The sequence below is a fragment of the Numenius arquata genome, chromosome W, assembly GCF_964106895.1.
Source record: "Numenius arquata chromosome W, bNumArq3.hap1.1, whole genome shotgun sequence".
Lineage (NCBI taxonomy): Eukaryota > Metazoa > Chordata > Aves > Charadriiformes > Scolopacidae > Numenius > Numenius arquata.
In genome coordinates, this window is record NC_133615.1 from 10,666,397 (window position 1) to 10,691,123 (window position 24,727).

The following is a 24,727-nucleotide window of genomic DNA, read 5'->3' on the forward strand; positions in this document are numbered from 1 at the left end:
AAATTGCACTAGATACCTGTTCACTATAAAAATAATTTTGAAACTAATTTAAAGTACTGAGGACAGTATCTACAGGCAATAAAAACTACAAAGAAGAAATGTAGTCTTGCTATGTATTTGTGATCTCCTGACACCTAATGTAGAGAAGACATTCATTAGAGAAGATAAATTAAAACCTACGCAACACCTTTTCCTCCCCCAGAAGAGTTACCTCACACAAAGTTTATATCTCTGGCAGTGCTACTTCTGGCAAATTAATGTTGTCACTATAGAAGGTGACAGGGAAATCTACTCATATAAGCTGAGTTTGAAAAGAAACAGTGGTACAGGCTTTAGAGTAAAATCAATTATTGTTATTAAGAAACAAAACTCTGTGCGTTTCTCTAACTTCACACAGAAGTGATGGACTTAAAGCTGAGAAAGCCACATGGTATAACATAGGATTGCTCACATCGCCTATTAACTTAGGCAAAATATTTTACTGACATAACTATACTGTATCGCAATAATGTTAATGAAGATTCTCAGGTAACTGTTCCTTGCCTCCAAAGGCTGGCTCACAAAAAGTTGTCTGGGGCATGTTTGAGACCCATCAGTGTTTGCATAAAATACAAAACATGACAAAAATGACAAACTTACTTGGAAATTGGATTGACACTGGCCTCAACAACTGCCAAGAGTTTACAATTTTTTATATTTTCTGGAAACTCCTGTATGCCTGCAAGATACAGGGAGAGGTAGGGAAACGTTCATTTAACAACCAGTGGACTGGTTCTCAATTATTTCATTTTAGATACAATTTTCATTAAAAAGACCTCTCTTATACAATATCAATTATTTTACTATTTATTCCTAAAGCATTTCATACCGCCACTTAGCAGGCAGCTCAAACAGCATTATAGACACACAGTGCCCTAGCATTTCCCACTGCTCATTACCAAATATTAAAGTACTTGTACTTTGTAATGTACTGAAGATCAGGCCCTCAGTCTCATATTTTTTAAAAGGCATTCATACACATGGTAGAACAAAGTTTCCAACAGGATTTGTTTGTCAAATGCATGGCTTGTATGACATCCAGGTTAAGTGGTAAGGCTTCAAATCCTAAAGTAGGTTTACAGAATTCATGGTTCTGAACAGATCTCCCAAAATGTGACATATGCTTGGTGTTAGCTTCCAATTATTTGTAGAGAAGGAAAAAAAAATAAATGCTGCAGACACATGTATGTCTGAACATTAAAACAATAAGGAACCTCCTCATCTTCTATGGTTATCTCTAAAAATGCCAGAGTGAATTTGCAACCCACATATCTGCCAAAATTTGTATTTGTCAGAAGCTGACAAAACAGACCTTGAAAACAGAAGTCAGTAAGAAACCTTTGTGCTGCCCAAGACTTTCACCTCAATCTTTACTATATGATAAAACCAAATAAAACCATGGTTATCACATCTGCATTTGCTTTTGCAATGTACCACTACATTGTTCTTATAGTGACAGGTGTTTTTGTTTTATATAAACTCATTTTAAGTATAACAAACAGTCATACACTCAATCTTTCCACTTGGATTAAGAATAAACTATTTTTTTTTTCAAGAAAAACTCATATGCTAGTAAAACCAAGGTAGTTTAAAACAACTGTTTTTTCAGGTAACAAATCTTAGCTATTTGTCCTTCAGTTACTGCATGCAATTGTGTCTGTTTCTAGAGTGCTTTATCAGGTGTGTGGAGAGGGCAGCCTGAACCCAGTGAACAAAATCATGAAGAAGGAACTGTGTTCTGTGCATACTCTCTTTTAGTCTAGAGAGAGAGTGAGATTTCATGCTGCTCCAAGCAACATTAACTTTCTTACAGTCCAACTGCAGAAAGACAAGGGCAGTGTGTCTTCTAATTCAGAGTAGCAGGTGGAACTTGGTTTTGTCTCTCTACATGTGTGTTCTGAGAATACCAAAGCAGAAAAAAAAAAACGTGGTGAAGCATCAAATGCTAAGTAATGAATGTTTTTACTTACATAAGAAATTACACATTTCTGAAGCTAGCTTTGAGTTTGGTTCTTTCTATATTTGTGCAGTAACAAGACTGAACTGGTATATTGTGACATGAGAGGTGACAATATCACCTGACAAGGAAAGTAGCCACAAAATACATACTTTCACATTAAGTCAATCGGTGATGTTGAGGGGGGAAAGTCACTATGTTGACTTTTCTATAAATTCAACTTGAGTAGAAACTCCAATTCTGCCAAAGTTGCCTTTTAGGTCTTTCTTGACAGGAACCTGTTTGTCATACCAAATGGTTGAAACTCTTACTTTTGATTCATACCAGGTGTTGTACTCTGTTCTTGAGAGGTGAAAGGCAAGAAAAGCACACTAAGCCACACAGTTAATCCAGGTGTTTAAATATCTCTAAGTATCATGGATCTTTTTGGGAAATAGCTTGTTGAACTCAAGGACAATAAGACATAGAAGCAGAAGGGGCCAGGAGGAATTGAATCATCAACTGTAATATAAGCCAAGATTTCTGACACTTCTGGTTTACTACCATGTGTGTGTATGTATATGCACACATGTATAAATAAATATATAGCTTTATATATATGTCTTTAGTCATGTAAATTTTACTGAGGCTGTGAGCCGGGTCAAAGCAGGAGGAGAAGGCAGGGGTTACTGATTCAATTCACTATCACACTCACAGTTCAGAATCAAAACTAAAAGGATAATACTTATAATGTAATAAAGCTTCATTTCTGGAAAGCAGCAGTGATATTTTTCAAGTCCAAAGGTAGGTTTAAAGAAAGATTAGAAAAATACCACAGAAAGACTAAAAATATACTTTAGCTATTGCTGTCATATAGTCTTTGTATTAAGAGAAACACATTTCCAAGAAATTTAAATATGTATTATCTTAATTCCAGTTGTAGCAAGAAGCTGTCGCGACGGAGGGAAGACAGGGCCACTCAATATGAGTGATCAGCAAGCTTCGTTTATTGATTCACACAGTGGCCTTTTATGTTCTAACATAATTAGCTCATACATATTACAAAAGCTAAGCTCATGATTGGTTAGTTCTTAGAAAGATCAACTCCGCCCTTGGTTCCTTCTTTACAGTTACTTTCATCCTCTTTTCCCATGCCTGAGCAGCTGCAACCTCTCTGTTATCTTACAACAATTATAGTCAAGGACGAGGTGTCTTTACCAGCCCAGTAGTTACGGGGGCTGAATCCGATGTTTCTCAAGCTTTTGCTCGGCCAGCTGGATCATGTCTACGTAACCCTTCTCAGCTAGCCATTCTCCCACAATTCCCCCGTTTTTATTTTGAATGACACAGGCTTGGTTAAACATTCGTAACACAAGGGTTTTCATACAAGACAACACACAACTCACACAAAGCAATGCTATTAGTACAATGATTAAGACTAGCAATCCCGTCTGTAAAAGGTTTCTCAGCCATCCGGACAGACCCAACCAGTCTCCAAGAGCACCCCTATAAGGCACGTAGTAAATGGGGAGCGGGGTGTTGCTAGGCTTGCACAAAAGCTGGTCGTGTTGAGTGACCGAGCTAAAGTTATCCACACATTTTCTCGTGGGTCAAACATCTCGCTATATGGGATGGCTCTTATGCTTACAACTAAGGCAACTACTATAAAGCTTTCTATACCTAAATTAACCATTTTCTCTGTTTCAACTTCTAAGCAAATAGCATGCACATAATACCTAGGGGTTACAGACCCCACAGACTGTACAATTAATTTCTGTCTTTGCGACCTCGTGGTTCACACTCAGGCGCAGCGGTCTCAGTCCGTTGGTTTACGGTGATTAGTCGGGTCACCTTCAGCGGCGACTTCAGGGTGGTCGATGGCGGGCCTTACCCAACGGCTGGGAACCCAGATGGTACCTTGTCCCCTATGGTCCATCGTAAAAGGGGTGATTTGCGAGCAAGGGTCAATCCTCCTACTCCCGCGACCGTGGCATTGCTCGCGTAGGTCGGCCATTGAGCCGGCCACTTATGCGTGCTGATTATGGAAATGTCAGCGCCAGTGTCTAGAAGAGCAACAAATGATATAGTTAGGTTGGCGTATTGCACAGCAACCGGGCGTTGTGGCCTTTGGCGCAAGCCGACAGTTAGTAAGGCCATTTGTCCTGTAGATCCAAAGGCTCCTTGCCCTCGTGGCTGCTCTTGCAGCGGTGGAAGGGCTCCCGCAAGATGTGGTAGGGGAATTAATTGCGCCACCTTGGTGCCTTTAGCGATGAAGAGCGGTGGGAATAACGTGTGGGCCATGATCTGGATCTCACCGTGGTAATCTTTATCAATCAGTCCCACCAACACATTAAGTCCCAGCATGGTGGCTGATGAACGGCCTATAAGTAGTGCTCCGACAGCTTGTCCATTGATACAGATTGGTCCCTGTGTGCCGGTAGCAATGCTGACAGGCTTTGAGTCCAACAGGGTACAATCTACTGCTGTTGCCAGGTCCAAGCCGAGGCTTCCGCTTGTGGCTGGTCTGAGCTGAAGGGATTGAGTGCTGCCGGATATGCAGCCGCTTTTTGTGTCGGCGCGGGGCGGCTCTTCCCGCTGAATCGTCCGTTTCCCGGTTTGGAAGCGCGACATGCAGTCTCATTGTGGTTGTCCGACCGGCAGTTTCTGCACCATACTGAGCCGGCGTTGCAGTTCCGTCTGATGTGTCCAGCAGCACCGCAACAGTAGCATCGTGGGCGAGGTGATCCAGTAGCATTTAATCGATGAACGGAGGCTTGCAAAGGAGCAAGGGCTGCAAGAACTTGACTCTGCGTAGCCTGCGCGTGTTCCTTTAAACTATTCCCTAGTTCCTTTACTGCCTCAACTAACATTGCCTGTGGCCCTACCGGTACCTGTGCCATCCTTTCTAGTCCTTCCTCGATAGTCCATGTCCCTGGCAATGTAGCCAAGATGTTGCGTGTGGCCGGATTACTATTTTGTATAGCACACTGCTTTAGTATAGTGCCTCTGAGATAATCGGGCACCCCGGCCGCCTGTATGGCGTCTGCTACTCGATCTATAAATAGGCCAAATGATTCCTCTCTTCCTTGCTTAATACCCATATATGAAGGGATTCCTTTTTTTTTTTTTTTTTTTTTTGAGTGAACGGCTTTTGCTTTTTTTTTTTTTTTTTTTTTTTTTTTTTTTCAGCTCGGTGTTGCAACGGGGCGTTAGCGACTGCCCGCCATGGCTTTATCAACTTTTTGGCTGATTTATTATCGCATATAACTTCGTCAAACAATTTATCCTCATATTTACGCCATTCCTCGTGTTCAAAAACCGTATCTGGATTATCAAAGCAACCTCTCGCTACTCCATACGCTGATAACCCAGGCAACTCCCTTTTACAATCTATACCCTGAACGCTCCGCTTTTCTAAAAAGCATTTGAGCAAATCGTACGCCGCTTGTCTGTTCATACCTTCGTTATCTATACCCTAAATGCTCCGCTTTTCTAAAAAGCATTTGAGCAAATCATACGCCGCTTGTCTATTCATACCTTCGTCAGCGCGCTGTTGCAGCCTTCCAGACTTCGGCGGCGCGTAGCCGGCAGGACACTCTCTATAGGTGCTCCAGGGCGCGGGGACCTTTTCCTTTAATCCCTTTCGCTCTCGGGCGCGGGGACCTTTTCCTTTAATCCCTTTCGCCTCCTGCGCTGCTTACAGGACCAGCACTGAGACTCCGTTGACCGTGGCTCGCAGGTTCAGCCCTCTGTAGGGTCCCTGTTTCGGGCGCCATTTGTCGCGACGGAGGGAAGACAGGGCCACTCAATATGAGTGATCAGCAAGCTTCGTTTATTGATTCACACAGTGGCCTTTTATGTTCTAACATAATTAGCTCATACATATTACAAAAGCTAAGCTCATGATTGGTTAGTTCTTAGAAAGATCAACTCCGCCCTTGGTTCCTTCTTTACAGTTACTTTCATCCTCTTTTCCCATGCCTGAGCAGCTGCAACCTCTCTGTTATCTTACAACAATTATAGTCAAGGACGAGGTGTCTTTACCAGCCCAGTAGTTACGGGGGCTGAATCCGATGTTTCTCAAGCTTTTGCTCGGCCAGCTGGATCATGTCTACGTAACCCTTCTCAGCTAGCCATTCTCCCACAAGAAGCCTCTCTCACCAAACAAGAATATTCAAACATGCAGATGGAAAGCATCTAACATGACACAGAATCCTGAACCATGGCAGATGCAGAAAAATCTAGCACGAGGCCTATATAGATGAAGCTATGGAACAATTTGTATGAAGTGGTCTTCCATTGTCTAAAAAGTATGTCAAGACCCCCTTTATTGCTGATGATATAACTTTGTCTTCCTAAAATAAGTGTCTACAAATAATCAGAGTAAACTGCTGCTAAGCTTTTCCTTGGAGTCAGAGTTGTGTTTCAGATTCATTTTGTGCCATTAATTTTGCTGTTTGAATCACAGAGATTTTCTAAGCTTAGTTGTTCTGAAAGATGGTTATACTACTGGGCCTTGGCTTGGTCCTTAGATGAAAGATTGCTCTGGTCCAACATGTTAAAACTTGTGTTTTTAATATTAATGTTAGTTTACACTGCCTGTGTCAAGAATTTATTGAAACACAGGAGACTTAAGTCTGCGGTAACTACCTAGAAAATAAAACACAGCACATTTTACTCTCAAAAGAATAGCCAAGTAAAATATTAGCTATCCAAATACAGACATGTTAAATCAGCATGCTTTTGTATATAATCAGAGGACTCTACAGTAGTCTCTTTGACTATACCTTGGGCAAGAGGCAGCACCAGTTTTAACAACAAATTAACAACAGAAATGCAACTGATGAGAAAGCTAACAATGAAGGAGCCTATTAATTTAATTTTGCTTGTTATTAGAGCCAGGTTTGTTACAATATACACAGTCTTTACCAATGTCACTCAACACTTCAGTACAGATAAGTGGCAGCCATCATTCAAAAGAGCAGTACATTGGGAATGACAGCATGAAATACACATAATTGCCTTGCGGCAGGGGAGGTTTAGATTAGATATCAGGGAGGTGGTGGAGTTGCCATCCCTGGAGGTATTTAAGAAACGTGTAGACATGGCACTTCAGGGCATGCTCTAGTGCCCGAGATTGTTGGGTGGGGTTTTTTTGTGTGTGTGTGTGGTTGGACTCGATGATCTCAGAGGTCCTTTCCAACCATGACGATTCTGTGAAATTCTGTGAAATAATGTTTGTAGTACAGATTTAGAAGGCAGAAAAAAAAATTAGGAAACTGCTCCTCTCTACCAGATGACAGGAAGTTGCATTTACTAACAGGCTATACAACAACCTTCAGACACTCACTTTTCCTCTGCTATATTCCTCCTGCACACTAGAAGCATGCAGATACTGTTGGATTAGTATCCTTTCAGTTCTCTCACCAAGAAAGCAAATTCAAAAAGCAAGTAAGAAAGAGAGAAGAGGCAGAGAGATGCGGGAGAAAGATGAGAGAAGGACAAAGGGCTGTAAAGAGTACTTTATAAGAGGAGCTGTTCTTTCTCTGTTCTTCCCCTTTTAATAAAGCTCAGCAAACCTCAAGGATCTCTGTGACCACATCTTTCCACACTCCTTTTGTAAGACTGTGCTAATTAATCCATTTGATAGCCACCCCCCATGAGCATCTGATCAAATGAACACTGTAAACCAAGATCCACATTCCTTTTTAAATCCTATTTTCCTTTAGGGTCTTTTACTGCTTCCTTTAGATGCTGATACTCAAGGATTGTAGAAGAGGAAGACAGTGCTACAGATTACTTGGGAGTTATCTAGTCTGTTGCAGTCTTATCCCACTTTCCTTGAGAAGCATTGTGCAAACAGGTTCTTCATCCTGCTGTTTCCTACTTTACATGATAACAACCATCACCCCCAACCCATTTCAGTACTGTAGCCGATTTACAGCTCACGCTTACTGTTTTACAAAAAAAACCCCACATATCATCACGCTTGTGGACTATGACCATTTGCAGAGCATAATGGGAGAAAATGCGATTTGCTGATAATCTTTAATTCTAACCACCAGATCCACAAACTGAATTGAGAGCAAAGTTCTTTTTGTAGTGTAGTTTCCCAAAGAAGTGAGATTTGCATAATAGCACTTAGTATTTACTTGTCTGTTTCTTCCTCCCTGTTTTCCCAAATTTCAGATGCTTTTAAACTCACTGGTCAGTTTCTACCAAAGACAATACTTTAAAAAAAAATAAACAGAGGAAAATTTGGCAGTAGGGTAAGGAAGAGGAATCTAATATTCTTGTCTGGACTGAGCCAAAAGCAGAAAGCATTCATCATTCAGAACTCCCCTAGATTTTTCACTCAGAAATACTGACAACTCCAGATTTACAGAAAATTGTGCAAGTTGCATCCGCTGCTGGCAGAAGCCTTCACTGCAATGGATCCCAGAGCTGACACCCCAGTACACTGCTGTTTCAGCCCTACTGCAGATGGGGGCTTGCTCTGCTGTTCATACTCTAGTCATGTAGTCGTATTTTTCTTCACAATCAAATGCTAAAAGTAGTATGCCCAAACTTCAGTTATTCAAACCATTAGTGCTAGACAGCAGTGGCAGTGCCTCCAAATCAAGTTCCACCTCTTCCACACAGAAACGTTTTAAATGCTTGCAAAAAAAAAAAAAAAAAAAGAGTATTAACTCAATTCCTAAAAAGCACAGAGAAAGAAAATCACTAACAAATGAGACCTGCGGAAGCCATATGGGTGATGTCCCCTAAGGAAAGGGTTTACAGATGGATCTCTCAGTTTGTGGGAAATGTGAGGAAAAAAAATTTCTATCCAAACAGGCAGAGCACACCATGCCAAAAAGTCCTCTTGTTGCAAGAAAAATGCCCAACTACAGCCCACTGTGTACCCTTCCCACTCTGTACCCTTACAAGTGTAGAGGGGATAGAAGCAAACATACAGGCTCAGTTTGCATGAATACAAAAGCAACCTTAATTACTTACATTCCTCCTTCAGCTATTCATCCTAGTCTCAACTTCTGGGCAAGCAGCTATTAGGACCTGCCTGAAAGCAGCACTACCATAAAAAGAGCAGCTTTTGTCTGTTCTTCCATTCAGGCCTCTGCTACAACTGTCCTTCCGGCCAATATAGATCAAACATGGCAATCAAAATATTTTCAGAGCTCAAGAATACATGCCACGACTCTCACAGAGATTATGTAAAAATATTTGTAAAAGGTTAAATTTTAAACTGAAAACTTAAACTAAAGTATCAGTCACAGTATGTATTCTTATACATTTATATAATTTGCTTTAATTTAGATTTCTGCATACCTTCTAAATTAAAAGCAGCATTTTTCATTACTGAAAGCAAGCAGTGTATTCGAGCCCAATCAATTCACTGCACAATGCTGACTCATACATCCTTCCTTTTGAACTTTCATTACTCTTTCCAAAATTCTTAAAGGATCCCCCACCACAGCTAATTTCAGATCAACCAGGATCTCAGGTTTCCAGAAGATGCCTGACCAGGCTGTAGGGCAGCAGTAACACCTTCCTGCTCAGAGCTAGTCACAGCTCAGCACGAGGTTGGCCTTCGTGTGCAAAATGGTACTCAGTACACTAGTAGCCTCCAAACAGCTTAGGAGCCTCTAGCTTATTTAGTGAAAACCTATCCGAAATCAATCATTTCAAGAAAAAGAAGCAACTATTACATATATACTTCTGTCTACTTCTGCAAACAGATATCCCAAAGCTTTCTGAAACCTGCTATATGTCACATCAGTTGCTCCTCTCGCACTCTTGTAAGGAAGATGGTGACAACTGCTAAAGCACTAAAACTAGTAAAATCCCTTGCAACTTGGTTTTCCCTTGTATGAGTGATAAGATAGGGATAAGAGTGTCTTCACAAACAAGTGATAAAATACGGATAAGAGTGTCTCCACAAACAGGGAAGTTAAATGAAATGACCGGAGTGAGATGGCCAAAAGAATAGGAGAGTTAATTGAAGCTGCAGGACTGAGATAACTGAAAATGCAAAAGTTAGACAATTGAAAAACTGCAAAAGTTAAACTTTTATGTAATAGGCGGATTGTGAAGTCTGTACCTTCCAAGTACCTCAGCCAATGGGGAAAGGAAGAGGGTTACATGTGGCTGGGAAATTAGGGTAAAATGGAGGCTGCGTCCTCCAGCAATTTGAGAGACCCCCCAGGGGAATGCCCCAGTGGACTCTCCCTTTATTCGAATAAAGTCTTTGCAGGACTCCTCTGTCTCCTTTGTGAACATCCACCTCTGGCTACGGGATTTTCTGCACATGAGCATTACAGAAGCTGTGGCTTTCTGTCTGTCTCTTACTAAAGGCAAAATTATATAACCTTGGGGACATGTGGAAGAAACCTACCTTTCTCAAGAAGTACAACTCAAATAACAAATCTGCCATAGGTTAAACCTATCATTATTAAACTTGTTATGGATTTAATAAAACACAGATTTTAATACATTTACATAGCTTCTCATTCTCTACTCTCTCCACTTTGTTTACACAGAAAAGTTCCCTTATTAAAAAACATTTGCTTTTATCAAGGAAATCAATAATAAAAAAAAAAAAATCTTACAAAATGTTTACAAAATTCTGAAAAAAAACTCCATTGGATTTCCTGATGATAAGGGGAAATAACACTCAAGGGTTAATAGCAGGGCCATCGCTTGGCTTAAACTGTGTATCTATCACCTAAAGCCATTGCCAAGGTGTTTAGGCAAAGAAAGGAGGTGTTGAAACCATGAAGTGGTCACATCGGCCTCGCTGGGAGATAAGGGAACAATTGGTATTCAGTTGTCCTGACAGAGCGATCATCTGGTTTCCCAACCCCGTGGCCTGGAGCAACACATTAACATTAAAAGTGAGAGGTACACAGCGAGGAGGACATGGCCTTCATCCCCGAGACCCCCGACCACGACCACCGACCACCGGGAAACACTGCGCACGTGCAGCTGGGGGGAGTTAAAGGCGGAGACTATGGAAATGATTTCTCGGAACTCATTGTAATAAAGACCGCCTTTTCGGGGAAAGGTCATGGATATGTATAGGCGCCCCTTGAATATGTAAGATCTGATTGTATAAATCCTAAGCTAACTGCCGCGGTGGGTGCGCACGATTGTGGTGGGGCGACCCCCCGTGCTGCCCGGCACCGAATAAACATACCTACTTTACAACCCCACAGGTTGTGGAGTCTGCTTTCCGCACGTCACTGATTTTTATTTGAAGCTACTTTGCTTGCCAAGTATCTATTTATAGTTTAGTAAGCAGATTCACCTTTCCACTGTGCAAAGTCCTCTTCTCCAATAGCCAATAATGCTGCTTCTTGAAAACATGCCTGACACACTAATTTCTATAAACCTAAACATGCAAGGGCAGGGTAAAATTGCAAAATGTGTCCTGGTTCCGGCGGGGATAGGGTTAATTCTGCCCAGGATCTAGCAGGGACACAGGTATTCCATGGGAGCCATGCCCAGGGGGCAGCCAGGAGCTGGCCAGGGGAGGGGGCAGGAAGTCACAGCTTGGGAGCAGGCTGGGGCATCCCCATATTCGCAGGCTGGGGCATCCCCGTGTTCGTATATTCCTCTGTGTTACTGTTATTGTTTTCTTGTTCCCTTTGCTGTTCTGTTAAACTGCCTTTGTCCCAACCCACAAGTGTTTCTTCCGATTCTCCCCTCATGGCGGCCGTGGAGGGGGGCCTGAGAGAGTGGCTGCCACGTGGTTCTTTGTTGCCGTCTGAGGCTAAACTACAGCACTGTGGAACATTAGGAAGGTTGCGGGCAGCAGTTTTGTTCGTGATGCTGTCTTGGACAATTACCAAGATTCAGGTGGTTCTCAACTATGTCTAATTCATGGCTGGAATGTTGTCAAGTCCCATGAGTAACCTGAAACTGAAGTGTAACAATCCTGTGTAACTAGTCTCCCATCCCCTACCACCCTGGGATGCAAATTCAGTGCTGTCTGTCCAGTCACTTTTGATTGATACACAATGACTGTCACTCAGAGCACATCCCTTCACAAAAAAAATAAAGGTACATTCTGCCTTTACATGCAAATGCATATCTAAAAACCCCATAATTACTTCTACAATGTCTTTTCTGTGTTACAAAAATTCTTTAAGTCCAGGAATAATTTGTTTTAAACTTTAAACTTTAAACTTATTTCAGAATTTCAAATATGTACACTCAAATTCCACATTCAAGACCTTAACTGCATTGAAATTCCATTCTGTTCACATCCTCTCTTACACACAGAGATAATTTTATTCTGTAGAGACGGATCCTATTCAGTATCTTTCATAAGACAGACAATATATTTAAGAAAAAAATACTATAAACACTTACTATAAACACTTGAAAAAAGAACTTTAATAGAACAGCTGCCTACATTTAGGATAAATTTGTGACCTCTATATGATGATGCATTACAGTAAAGCTACAGACTCAGGAGTCAGAAGCAGATCTATTATCATGGATGATATAAAACAAAGTGTCCACTGTCTGCCTGCCCCCTGCATAAGGAAAGAAATAGCAAATTTACAGCAATTTATTTTTGCATTCAGGATCTTCCTCTCTTACTTCTCCCTGTGGAAAATAAAACTTGGATCTGCCTCCCTATTAACTGTAATAATTCTCAATTCATTGACAAACCATACTCCTAAATGCACCAGATAGGCAACAGAAGATAAGACTAGATATTCTCCTGAATTGTCATTCTCCAACTCCCCAATTTCTGGCACACCATGTACTAAAGTAAGTTTGCCAAATCAGCAGATGATTTTAAAACACCAAAGAAAACGTATTTGATCTAAATTTGCATCTGTTAACAAAATTCTTTAAAATTACTTAAATTTTATACGCAGATATGCTGGGAGGAGGGGGGGGAAGAGCATATGTTTGTTTTCTTCATTTTAGTTTATGCATTTTTCCATCAAAAGTCCCTGCAATACAGACTGACAAGTTGTCATGCTTAAATTTTCTGTAACATCACAGTGAAAGAGAACCACTCTAATATCTAAGAGACTATTAAAGATATCTTTATTTCTAAGACAGCATGTTTCTTTTAGTCCTAGCTAGTTTTCTAACATTGCTATTTAATCCTCCAAAGGTCTGAAGAACTTAAATATAAAAAAAAATAGAACTTAAAAATTCAATTTTTTTTTTTCTTCACCTGTGAGTAGGGAAAAATGGACAGTCTCACCACTTCCTACTATGCTAGCTCCACATGCACAAGTCCATTTCTCAGGCTTCCATGGAAGCCTGATTTCCCTGGCACTCACCTCATCATATGTTTCAGCCTTTGGAATGACTTGGTTCTAGTACCCTGTAAAGCTAACTCTTCTGCCCATTTATACGTCATCATTATTTACTGTACCATTTGTTCAAGAATCATTTCATCTTTGTGACTAGGATAGCATCAAGTTTCAGGTAAAAGCTCTAAAGCTGAAGCATACCTAGAAAGAAGTAATGGAACACCTTTGATATCAAGGGCTCAACAATAGCCTTGGGAATAAAATTAAAATGCCATAAAAGGACCACTCACTGCTTCCAAAAAACTACACAATTTATTGCCTTTAGTCTTAGCAAGAGGCAGAATTAAAACTAACTTTATTTCATGCTTGCCACACACATAGCAGCAGTTTGATATTTTAGGCTACATCTATGCCATAACCTCTTCAGCAGCCATGAATAATATATTCCCAACCAAACAGTTGTACAAAGACTTCTGTATGCTCCAGAACATACAACCGTTACAGGCTTGTACTCTGTAGTTCAGCACATGCCTCAAAATACCCATCACTTCATGCAAAGACTAGATATATTGACAGAGGAGTCAAATGAAGACTACAAAATAAAAACTCCACCCTGTCTGGCTCAAGAAGGCCCAATAACAAAAGGTGCTGGACACTGGGAGCATATGCATGTCTCCTGGCTCCTAGAATTCTGCTTTTGGCCACTTAGAGACAGGACGCTAGACTAGGTGAATCTTTGTTCTGAATAAATATGATTAAATATTATTAATTATCCACATTTGCACATCTGCCATGCCTCTATTATACAGTTTTATGTATTGTATATGTTAAATTAGACATTTAAATCTGAAATGTCTCTTTTCAGTGGTTGCCAGTGAGAGGACAAGGGGCAACGGGCACAAGCTGGGACATAGGAGGTTCCACTCAAATATGAGGAGAAACTTCTTCACGGTGAGGGTGCCAGAGCCCTGGAACAGGCTGCCCAGGGAGGGTGTGGAGTCCCCTTCTCTGGAGATTTTCAAGACCCGCCTGGATGCAGCCCTGAGTAACATGCTCTGACATGCTCTGGGCAATCCTGCTTCAGCAGGGGAGTTGGACTAGATGATCTCTATGGCCCCTTCCAACTCTAAAAATTCAGTGAAATTCAGTGAAATGAAAGAGGCAAGACATTTTATGAGCTATTAAAACATCATAAAGATTGCTTTCTTAGACTAATGCCTTTTATGTAAAGCACCTGCTATCTCGAAGAATTTCTGCAATTTTGATTTTTCATTTAAATGTCAAAACAAATATGCATATATGTGTGTAGTTCTACTTGGGAAGCTGGATGATCTCCTGTGTAACAGGTCTCTCTGTCCTATGTGAGCTAGCTGCAGAGTCAGACTCTGCAATTAATGAGGTAACCTGACCACATTTTAAAATTGAAGCTTCATTTATTTTTCTATCAGCTCTTTAGAAAATTAAGTAGTTCTCTTTGGTCAATACATTCCATTATACCTGTGCCATAAACAGCTTAACTATCTTATATGAAAACCCTATCATATTTCATGTGTATTGGTATTTGAAAATTAAAGCCTAACTAACTATCCTTTTAAAATGCAACCTTTATAACTAAATGCATATTTGATCTAAAAGCATCTGAACTCCATGCTTCACCTCCATCTACATCAGAAGAAAACACTTATGGTATATTAATATATTAAAAATACAGGAACTATCACCTTCATTTGCTACAACTGCAGGAATCTGAAAAACACACTCTATTTTAGAATTTGACAACTCGCATCATACTTCGCTAAGATTGGTGATTAATCCCCTGTAATGTTTTTTTAATAAGATAAAGTAACTCCTGTGCTTCCCAAAAAGTCCACTGCTTCCACACTGTATTATTTCAATATCTAACAAAGAAAAAAGAAGAATCAGAGATGTTTAATCAATTTTGCTAGTCTTGCAAAACTAGCAAAAAAACCCTTCTATTTGGCTCTGTTATAGAGGAACATCACAACAATCATGGACAGTGAGAAACTGAGCTGTAAATTCTTACCAAGAGAAAAGGGAGACACAAGGGAAAAGAATAGGCTTGCAGTTATCAAGGAAAAAAATGTTCTGTGGTAGCAACAGGAGATAGCTAAACAGAAAAGGCACTTAAGCAAACAAACTGAAGTCCCAAATATTACCAAATGTATTAGGAGCCAGAATAAGCAACAGTATTTCTTACCTTGCCCAACAGGGATAAACAGGCACCCTGATTTGTTTTGGTGGTGGGCTTGGGTTTTTTTGGGTTGTTATTTTTTGTTGTTGTTGTTTTTTAAATTTTACAGAGCTTTCAGGAATGGTAGGAGACAAGATGTCACAAGTAAATAAGCATGTGATCTCAGGACTATTTTTGATGTGCAACACTAGGCAGAGAAGCTATCCAAACCATGATAAGATTGAGAACAGGCACATGATAATAGTTTAAATAAGTTTGTGACCTATCATTTCTCTGAAAAGTGGTAAAAGCAAAGCAACCCCTAGAAAACAGAGTTTCAGAGTTTACTGAGACAGTGTATCATTCAGCTATTGCCTCCTTAAATTCTTTATATGCCTCAGAGGAACAAGTGCTCTTTCAGCAGCTCTCTGAAGGCTTGGCTAAAGGTTACGCTATTTTGTACAGACAACTAACTCTCTAGCTGGTAAGTGACCAGCTGCCTATTTATGTACATGAGATAAGGAATTTGCCAGCACTAGAACTCAAAACCCCTTTTGCTGCTTTAAAGTCTTCTGCACTGTGAACTTGTGTTGGAAACAGTTAATTCTTTTAACAGTTCAGTCTAGGACAAAAAGATGATTCTTTCTCCGTCATGCATCACTATGAAAGTTTAAGGCCAGTGTTCTTTAAGACAGACTAATCCACTTGCACCAGGAACAGAGCAATGACAATCAGGTCAATTTATCACACTAAATGCTGTGCTCATTAAGCAGAAATAATAAAGTAAAAGTTTAAGTACAGATTGGGCTACAATGGACAACAAAGGAGAATACCAACACCTCAACAACTGGAATACTTTCTTAATAAAGTAGAACTAACTTAGTTTTGTGGAGTCATAATTAGCTAGCTGTCCAAATAAAACAATGAATTTGATATGATAAAATCTTTGGCATATTTATATAATCCTTATTTTCAAATAAGATTTCAAGGAGAGGTCCTCTAACTTCACTTTGAATTAGTAAGACAAGACTATTAGATCCTCATCTATTAGCACAACTTATTGGGGGGGGGATTAAGCCACGCGAACAAGTCTGATGACAATATAAGTTATTTCAATTTCATCACAGTTGCACACATTTGCCAACTTGCCAAAACATCACCGTTGATAGACCCCATGCATACAATACTTGGCTGACATATCAAAATTTATAAAAGACTGAATTACACAGAATGATAGACTTTTTTTAACAATTCAGACAAATGAACCAGTCATTGTCCAGTCACTACTTCTCCCTGTGCAGAGGTTATCATCTGACAGCGTAGCAGCCAAGTCCTACTACAATTGTCAGACAGCTCATTAAAATAAACTGAAAGCAATTTTTTTAATGAAACCAAATAGAACAGAGAATCCAGCAAAATTTTACAAATTCTTGTGCAAACTCTCTTCAGTATAGTGAAACATGAGGAAAGCCACTAAAAGTAATAAATTTGAGCATATGCATTTTTGAAAGAATATAGAAATATTTTCACCTCAAAGTACAGACCAATTTGATAGAGAGAATTAAAAACAAACATCACAGATCATAAAAGAACATCTTTTATGTTAAGCAGTGATTTAGAGTAGTAATTTAAAATTTATTAGCTATGTAGCTTCTAGAAATTATAGTTTCACTAGTATCTTTGTACAGTCAATGGTGATTTGCCTTTTAGCTACCCCAATATAGTAAGTGACTTACCATTCTTGCTGACATCCAGTTCCCTGAGATTAATGAGATTTGCAATGGATGCTGGCAACATGATTAGATCATTGTCTGGCAAACTCAGCTTGTGCAGAGACTGACAGTTAAAAAGTTGCTGTTGAAACAAAGGAAAAAGTGAATGTGACTCTTAGTTTCCTCTATAGAGCTTTTATTTTTAATCCCTTTAAACTTCTGACCTTACGGCTTGAAGGCCAGACTATTTAAAGTCTTTAGCTACAAAAACTTTATTTAACTAGTTTTATTCAAAATTGACTAAGTTTACAATGCTTAGGAAAGCAAAAAACTGCAAGTGGTTACAACAAATCAGCAACTACGCTTAACACTTCCTACAAATTCCTTCCAGTATCTCAGAAATTGTGACCTATAGTTACACATAGTCCTGCAAACACTGCAAAATATTTTCCTCAATAAACATACCATGTGATACCCCAGAAGTAATTTGTTTCTTCAAAAAAGAAAAAAAAATTTAAAAGTAGAATAGTTCTGGAACACAGAATTTGATCTGCTCTAAAAGTTTAAATTTTATTCCATTATATCTTATAAGTTTAGGGTTTTTTCCCCTTCCGTGCTTCCTAGCTCAAGTACACAAAAATCCAACAAAGTTACGATGAAAACTAGTGAAAGTTTGATCTAAGGTTATAGCAAACTGTATAACCTCTTCTGTATATATATTTATTATAATTTGTATCAAATATTAGCTCAGAGCCAGATCTCTTCCTATATACAAGGTACCTTGAGATTCTTAACCAAAGCTTTACAAATTGACAAAATAGGGCAAGTAATATTACTGGAACAGAAGAAAAAAAATCTTCAAGTGATCTTCAAAGCTTATAGATATTACAAAATAAATATCTGTAAGAAAGTGGATGAAAAGGTTCATCTGAACAATTTATGATGAAATATTCTTTTCCCAGCAATTTTGGATAAAATCATTCATAAATACCTGGGCTTAGCATTCTTTTCTTATGGAATTCTGAGAAAAGATCAGAAAAAAAAAAAACCAGGAAGTCTTCTACGACTAAAAAAAAAATAATTATCCTAATCAATGCCCCAGTAACAGGTTTAGCTCAACTGACATTTCTTGGGTCTTTCTCAATTATGAGGTCATTATTTCAACCACAAACCACTGAACAAGCCCCATTCATTTAATGTTTGCATATACCACCCCAGAACAAAAGCAGACAAATAAGCAAGATGGACAGCTCAAGAAAAAAGCTTTAACCTGCCTACTGATGTTTCCAATTTCTCAGAAATGTGCACCTGTTAGAACTAGTTGATATCATTAAGGCTTTGAAGAGTTAAAGTTAACCTTAGGATATTATATGGGAATGAGAACTTTGATGAGCTCGTGTTTTGGAGCCATTCCTTTATTTTAGCACTTCAGGCAAGAACATATACTTAAAACTCATCCCTGAAAACAATAATCTGGACTCCTAGAATCATTAGAAATTTCCCTGATTAGTCAGGTGAAAACAAACACAGGACAAGGAATTGCAAGATCCCGAAAGGAAAAGGGGGGGGAGGGAGGGGAGTTTTGTAGGGTGCTAACTTCGCAGTGGTTCCTTTTGTTGTTGTTGTTTTTTAATGTTTGCATATTCAGTGATTAAGTAGATCATCGTTATTGGTAGTAAACACAAGAAGTCATATAATTAAGCTCTATTTTACTAAAGAATTCCAATTTCTTCCCAACAGCAAAGTGAGCGGGGAAAACTAAAACTACTGCATTTTGAGCTTCTCAGCAAAAATGCACACCATGGCACTTGGGATAAACAGGGTACCTGTTCAGATGTGATTTAGCACACAAGATGAAAGCATTTCAACTACCCAGTCGCTTTTGAAACTGAGACTACAACACCAGGTAAAGTGAAGTCCTTTTCTACCACCATCTTTCTCCCCATCAGTTTGCTCATGCTGCACCCTCAGCCAGTCAACTTAATTGAGGAACTATAAGAAACAATTTTTCAAGTACACTGAGGTTCTGAAAAGATTGGGTGCAATTAAAAAAAACCCAACTAACAAACAACCAAAAAACCCAAGCACATACACTGACAAGCCTTTTCAGTGATCTGGTTGACAAGACAGCCCAAAACCAGTTTTGTTGTGGCATACAAAGGGCAGCAAATTGCAAAAGAGGAATAAGAACACACCATCAGGGGCAAAGAGCAAAGTGGAAGAGTGGGAATTTCTTAATCGGGCTTCAGAATGCTGAAGACAGCCTAATAAGTATCGCACCCTTCATTTGAGAGGATGGCTTAATTAGAAGCCTTTTTCAGAGCTGAAAGACCAAGTAAGCTTGGGTTAGGGAAAAGGCATATGTAGCTTGAAACTCTGGCTCCAAATCAGCTAGGATCATTTCAAACATTGCAGATCTCCCCCCTTACGGACCTTCTATGGATAGTTTTAAGACTACAATTTCTATCAAATGATTAAATAAAACATTTTTAACTATGTCTTTACTACTCCCTAATCTGTTCTTGTTTCCTTTATGGTATTTGAATTTACGTGTTTAGTTTTTTTTCTTATGAAAATTGAAAAGATAGTAAAAAATAATGACCAAAGTTACTTAAAAGCTGAAAAGAATGCTTAACTTCTCAAAAATAAGCCTATAAGGATTATTTATTAAAATATACAAATACATTAACATGAAGCAAGTGTAGGGTATTACAGGTCCCTGCAGTCCAGCAAAGAAAAGGAAAGAGGAATAAAGCACAAATGTTCAAGTGGTCTTTCTAATTGTGTGACTCGACTAGATCAAGGCAAGTAGTAGACTGCCCACCTTTCAGTTTACTCACATATCAAAACTGGATTTCATATGGGAACTGATTGATGAAATCAAATGGCACGTAACAGAAAAGGAAGACAAAGCAGACTAACAACCTCTTCTGGTCTAGAACACCAACATGCATTCATTTGATCACTGCAGTACAGTCTTTCTTCCTCTTTTAAGATTACTATAAGAAATTTTTTAGAGAATTATCAGATTGGAAGATCTTAGTTCTTATGATTTGGGAAATAAATTAGAAATTTAATGCAAGAAGAGTTCAGAAGATTTAATTTTTTGGCTAAGGTATTTTATTCTGTTTTTTTAAGCATCAATTTTATTCTTCTTAAAGAATGAGAGACAGGAATGAAGTTCTGAAATAATCTGAAAAAAATCTCAAAGGCTGATACAAAGTCTTTAGAAGCAAGCTACTAAAAACCTAAAGTTATTAGCTCTATTCAATGTACAAATACAGATTTTCATTGATGGCTTCCCAGAAGCATTGGGGGGGAAGGGAAGGGGGGAGTTTCAAAAGCACTCAGCTGGTTTAAGTCAGCTTTACTGGAATCCAGAACTTCTGATAAAGCAATTTCAGGATAGTGACTTGACAGTTATTTCCTTATTAGCTTCATTTATCTTTCAAAAAATGCAAACTGGCAAAACCTGAAGTGGTTATAGGAAACTTTCCAAAAATCTAACAAACCATTCCACAGTTATCTTGCATGACAGTGAAGATTTGCACACAATTGTGACAAAAGAATTTTAAATATTAAGTCTTGAATCTAACTCTTAAGTCTTTAATTCCATCAAGGTAGGACCTAGTAATGGAAACAGGTCTATTATAATGATCACTTTGTACTTCCCAAAAGGCTCACCGGCACAAATTTTCATTCTTTTCTCTAGTATACTGTTAATTCAGTGTGCAGTTTGTCCTCAGATTTCAGAACAAACAACAAATATTAATTTCTATAATAAAGATGTAATCAGAGGCATTCCAGCTCTCTAGTTTTTGAACTTACGTAATTTGAGATGCTTCAGAAAGTCTCTTCAGTCACATACCGAAGAAGAAGAAAGCGGGACTTCAAGTGAATAGATACTTAGGACTGTAGTTGTCCTTTGTGGGCACCTGAACAAGACATTAATCTTGCTTCTTCTAATCTTTATGTGTTATCAGAGATTCAAAATAATGCAGGAATTTGTTGAACACAGTCAATTTGAGCAGACACTGCCACAGAAATAAATTAGCCTGCCTCTTCTGCTAAGTACCTTGCTTGGGCGGGATCAGTTGTTTAAGCAGTTTCATCCCAATTCAGTACAGCAAAGTAGTCAAGCTGGAATGCATAAACATTCCTTCTCCCAGAGTTGCTTCTTCTGTGATCAACATTTACTTAAAAGTATTTGGCAAACTGCAGCCTAAAAGCTGAACCATGAAGCTAGACACTATCAGCTTCTACAATGCTGATGAAGTAACAGAGTTAATAAATGTAACTAAAAGGAAAACCACTCAACATACCTTTGGAAGCTCTTCGATTTGATTAGCGTCTAAATAGAGCTCTTCCAAGGTCTTTTCAAAAGTAAAAATCTCCTTAGGCACCTGTTCCAGGCTGCAGTGAGAATAATCAAGTGTAGTGACCATTTCCTCCTCTCCACGAAGACAGCGGCATGGCACCAGCCGCACAAACAAATTTCGCTTTGTTGTCATTTTCAGGCACTGTAAAACAGAAACTGGTTGACTCAAAAACCAACAAGTCAACTTCAGAAATACTTATGTGGGCAACTTCTCAAACTTCCTCTGGCTGCTAAATACTTAAAAAAGAAAGAAGTTTATACATACCTGCAAATGTGTGTGCGTGTGTATATGTACACACATATATGAGAGAGAGGGGGGAGGGAGAGAGTTTTGTTGGGTTTTCTTTTTAACACGACAGATCTGTAGCAGTATTAACCGTGGTTAAGACAACTACAGACTCCAGCGGATGAAGTAAAAAATTAGCCTGTAAACTGGTCACTCAACACAGCTCTACAATGCAGAGGAGAAAATTTTGAAGCAGCAGTTCTGAAGTGTCAATTGTGTTTTTACAACATAGCTTATCCTTACCTTTAAAAAGGTTATTGGGATAATATTTTTGCTTAATATAACAAAATCCACCCTCTACAGAGTATTAAAATTTAGCTATAGGAAAATTTTTTTTGGTGATAAATAAGATTAAATTCATGTACCTTAATTTCAAATCCCTTATTTAAAGACAGAATACAACACAAAGAACAAGCATGGCTTCTACCAACTCTTCTATCTACAGTTTAAAAGGAAAGGTTTCCAAGAGCACAGATAAAGAAGTTCCTTCAATTTTTGCAATTCCGTTCAGTTTGGAATTCAACACATCTTCCTGTGCACACTGGAACTACTGAAACTTCACCTTGCTATGGAAATGCATTTTCCTCTAAACTTGATCATTGCTACAACAGTCCCCTCTACTCTCCACGGCTTCTATAACATTCCTCCTCAGCAGGAGACCACTTGGTGGATAAGGAACTGGCAAGATGGCCATGCTCAAAGGCTTGTGGTCAACGACTCAATGTCCAAGTGGAAACCAGTGACGAGTGGTGTTCCTCAGGGGTCAGTACTGAAACCAGTGCTGTTCAACATCTTTGTCAGAAACATGGACAGTGGGATAGAGTGCACCCTCAGCAAGTTTGCCGACGACACCAAGCTGTGTGATGCGGTTGACACACTGGAGGGAAGGAATGCCATCCAGAGGGATCTGGACAGGCTTGAGAAGTTGACCTGTGTAAACCTCATGAAGTTCACGACCTTCATGACCACGCGGAGAGCGACAGCGGTGAGTGCTGCGGATTTAAATTTGAACTAGATCGAGACGGAGAGGGGGCTTCCCGGAGACGGAGAAGCCGAGGGAGAGCGGAGAGACCCGAAACGAGTCGGGAATCTCACGAGGGAGCCGAGAGGCTGACGCGGCTGGGGGCGGGCCGGGCGAGCCGCGGCAGATTTAAAAGCGGCTAGCCTACTGAGCGCGTGCCGGGCGCGCGTGGTGAGCGCAAGGGGAGGAACATCAGAGTACAGGCGCACGTGCGCAGAGCGTGAGGGAAGCAGCCAGCAGTGGCTGGTCCCCTCCCGGCGCTAGACAAGAACGTGGCCCCAACGTGCAAAATGCACCACAAGGAGGAATGTGGGAACTCACACCGAGCTCCCGCAAAAACCCGTGTCTGTGCAGGTCTCCGGCTGCAGTGAATGCCTGAGCCTGGCACTTGTTCCCAAGGGAGTCACGTGTGCGCTGTGATCAAATAAACTGCCTGCTCAGGCAGGTGGTGGAACTGAAGGAAGAGGTAGAAAGACTTAGAAGCATCAGAGACAGTGAAAGTGAAATAGATCGGTGGAGCCGTACCCTGAGGCACAGGCATCGGGCAGAGGCTCTACAGGAGGTGGATGATCTCCCTTCCACCTGTCACCAGGCAGAAGAGAGGGACTTAAGGGACAATGGAGAATGGAGGCAGGTCCCTCCTCGGAGGGGCAAGCAAAACCCCTCCCGGCCCCCCTCACCTTCCCAGTTGCACTGGCACAATAGGTACGGGGCTTTGGAAATCGAGGGCCAGGCATATGAGGATGGAGATGAAGACCCACGCAGTGAGCTGCCCAGAGCCAGCCACCCAACCCCACGCCTTAGGACTTCCGCAACAAAGAATAAAAGGAAGGTAATTGTGGTGGGTGACTCCCTTCTGCGGGGAGCAGAAAGCCCCATTTGCAGACCAGACCCATCCCACAGGGAAGTCAGCTGCCTCCCTGGGGCCAGGATTAAGGATATACAGAAAAATCTCCCTACCCTGGTTCGGCCCTTGGATTACTATCTGTTACTAGTATTTCAAGTAGGCGGCGACGAGGTAGCTAACAGTAGTTCAAGGGCACTGAAGAGAGACTTTAGGGCCCTGGGATTGCTGGTTAAGGGATCAGGAGCACAAGTTGTGTTCTCCTCTATCCCACCAGTTGCAGGAATTGATGAGGAGATAAACAGGAACAGCCAGCAGATGAACTCCTGGCTCCGAAGCTGGTGTAACCGACAGAACTTTGGTTTCCTTGATCACGGGATGATCTACAGGACACCAGGCCTGCTGGCAACAGGTGGGGCAAGCCTTACCTAAAGGGGAAGAAGGATCCTGGGACAAGAGTTAGCGGGGCTCATTGAAAGGGCTTTAAACTAGGTTTGAAGGGGGATGGGGATGAAACCAGGATTACTAAAGAGGAGCCTGGGAGCAGATTACCAGTGCTGCTGGGTAAAAGCACTAGCAAGGTCTTGCGGCCTGTTGTCTCAGTGGAGGTGGGGGATGGTAACACGTGGTGATGACAACAGGAATACTGATAGGTTGGCAACCACAGAAGGGTCTGAGCATGGTCAGGGGGGTGTTGGGGCTTGCCCCCCTGTAAAATTGGCAGGACAATTAGCCCAGCTGAAGTGCATCTACACAAATGCATGCAGTTTGGGCAACAAACAGGAGGAGCTGGAGGCCATTGTACAGCAGGAAAACTATGATATAGTTGCCATCACAGAAACGTGGTGGGAAGACTTACACAACTGGAGTGCTGTGATCAATGGCTACCAACTTTTCAGAAGGGATAGACAAGGAAGGAGAGGCAGTAGGGTGGCCCTCTATGTTAGAGACAGGTTTGAATGCCTAGAACTTAATAATGGGAATGAGTGTTGAGTGTTTATGGGTAAGAATCAAGGGGAAGGCCAATAAGGCAGACAT

At 40.4% G+C, this 24,727-nt stretch overlaps 1 protein-coding gene across 7 annotated transcripts in view; it reads right to left on the reverse strand.

The window, feature by feature from the left end:
* The window catches only part of LOC141476651 (erbin-like), a 104,083-nt gene extending 82,403 nt beyond the window's left edge, over window positions 1-21,680 (reverse strand). For 6 of the 7 annotated variants that reach the window (XM_074165439.1, XM_074165442.1, XM_074165438.1 and 3 more), the window contains exons 1-3: window positions 21,483-21,671; window positions 17,185-17,302; window positions 640-718 (exon numbers count right to left, since the gene is read on the reverse strand). In XM_074165439.1, the coding sequence (XP_074021540.1) occupies window positions 640-718; window positions 17,185-17,302; window positions 21,483-21,671 (386 nt within the window). Of the gene's footprint in view, window positions 1-639; window positions 719-17,184; window positions 17,303-21,482 lie in introns of all 7 variants that reach the window. The other variant, XM_074165443.1, reaches the window with a different exon arrangement.
* Window positions 21,681-24,727: the final 3,047 nt, after the last annotated feature.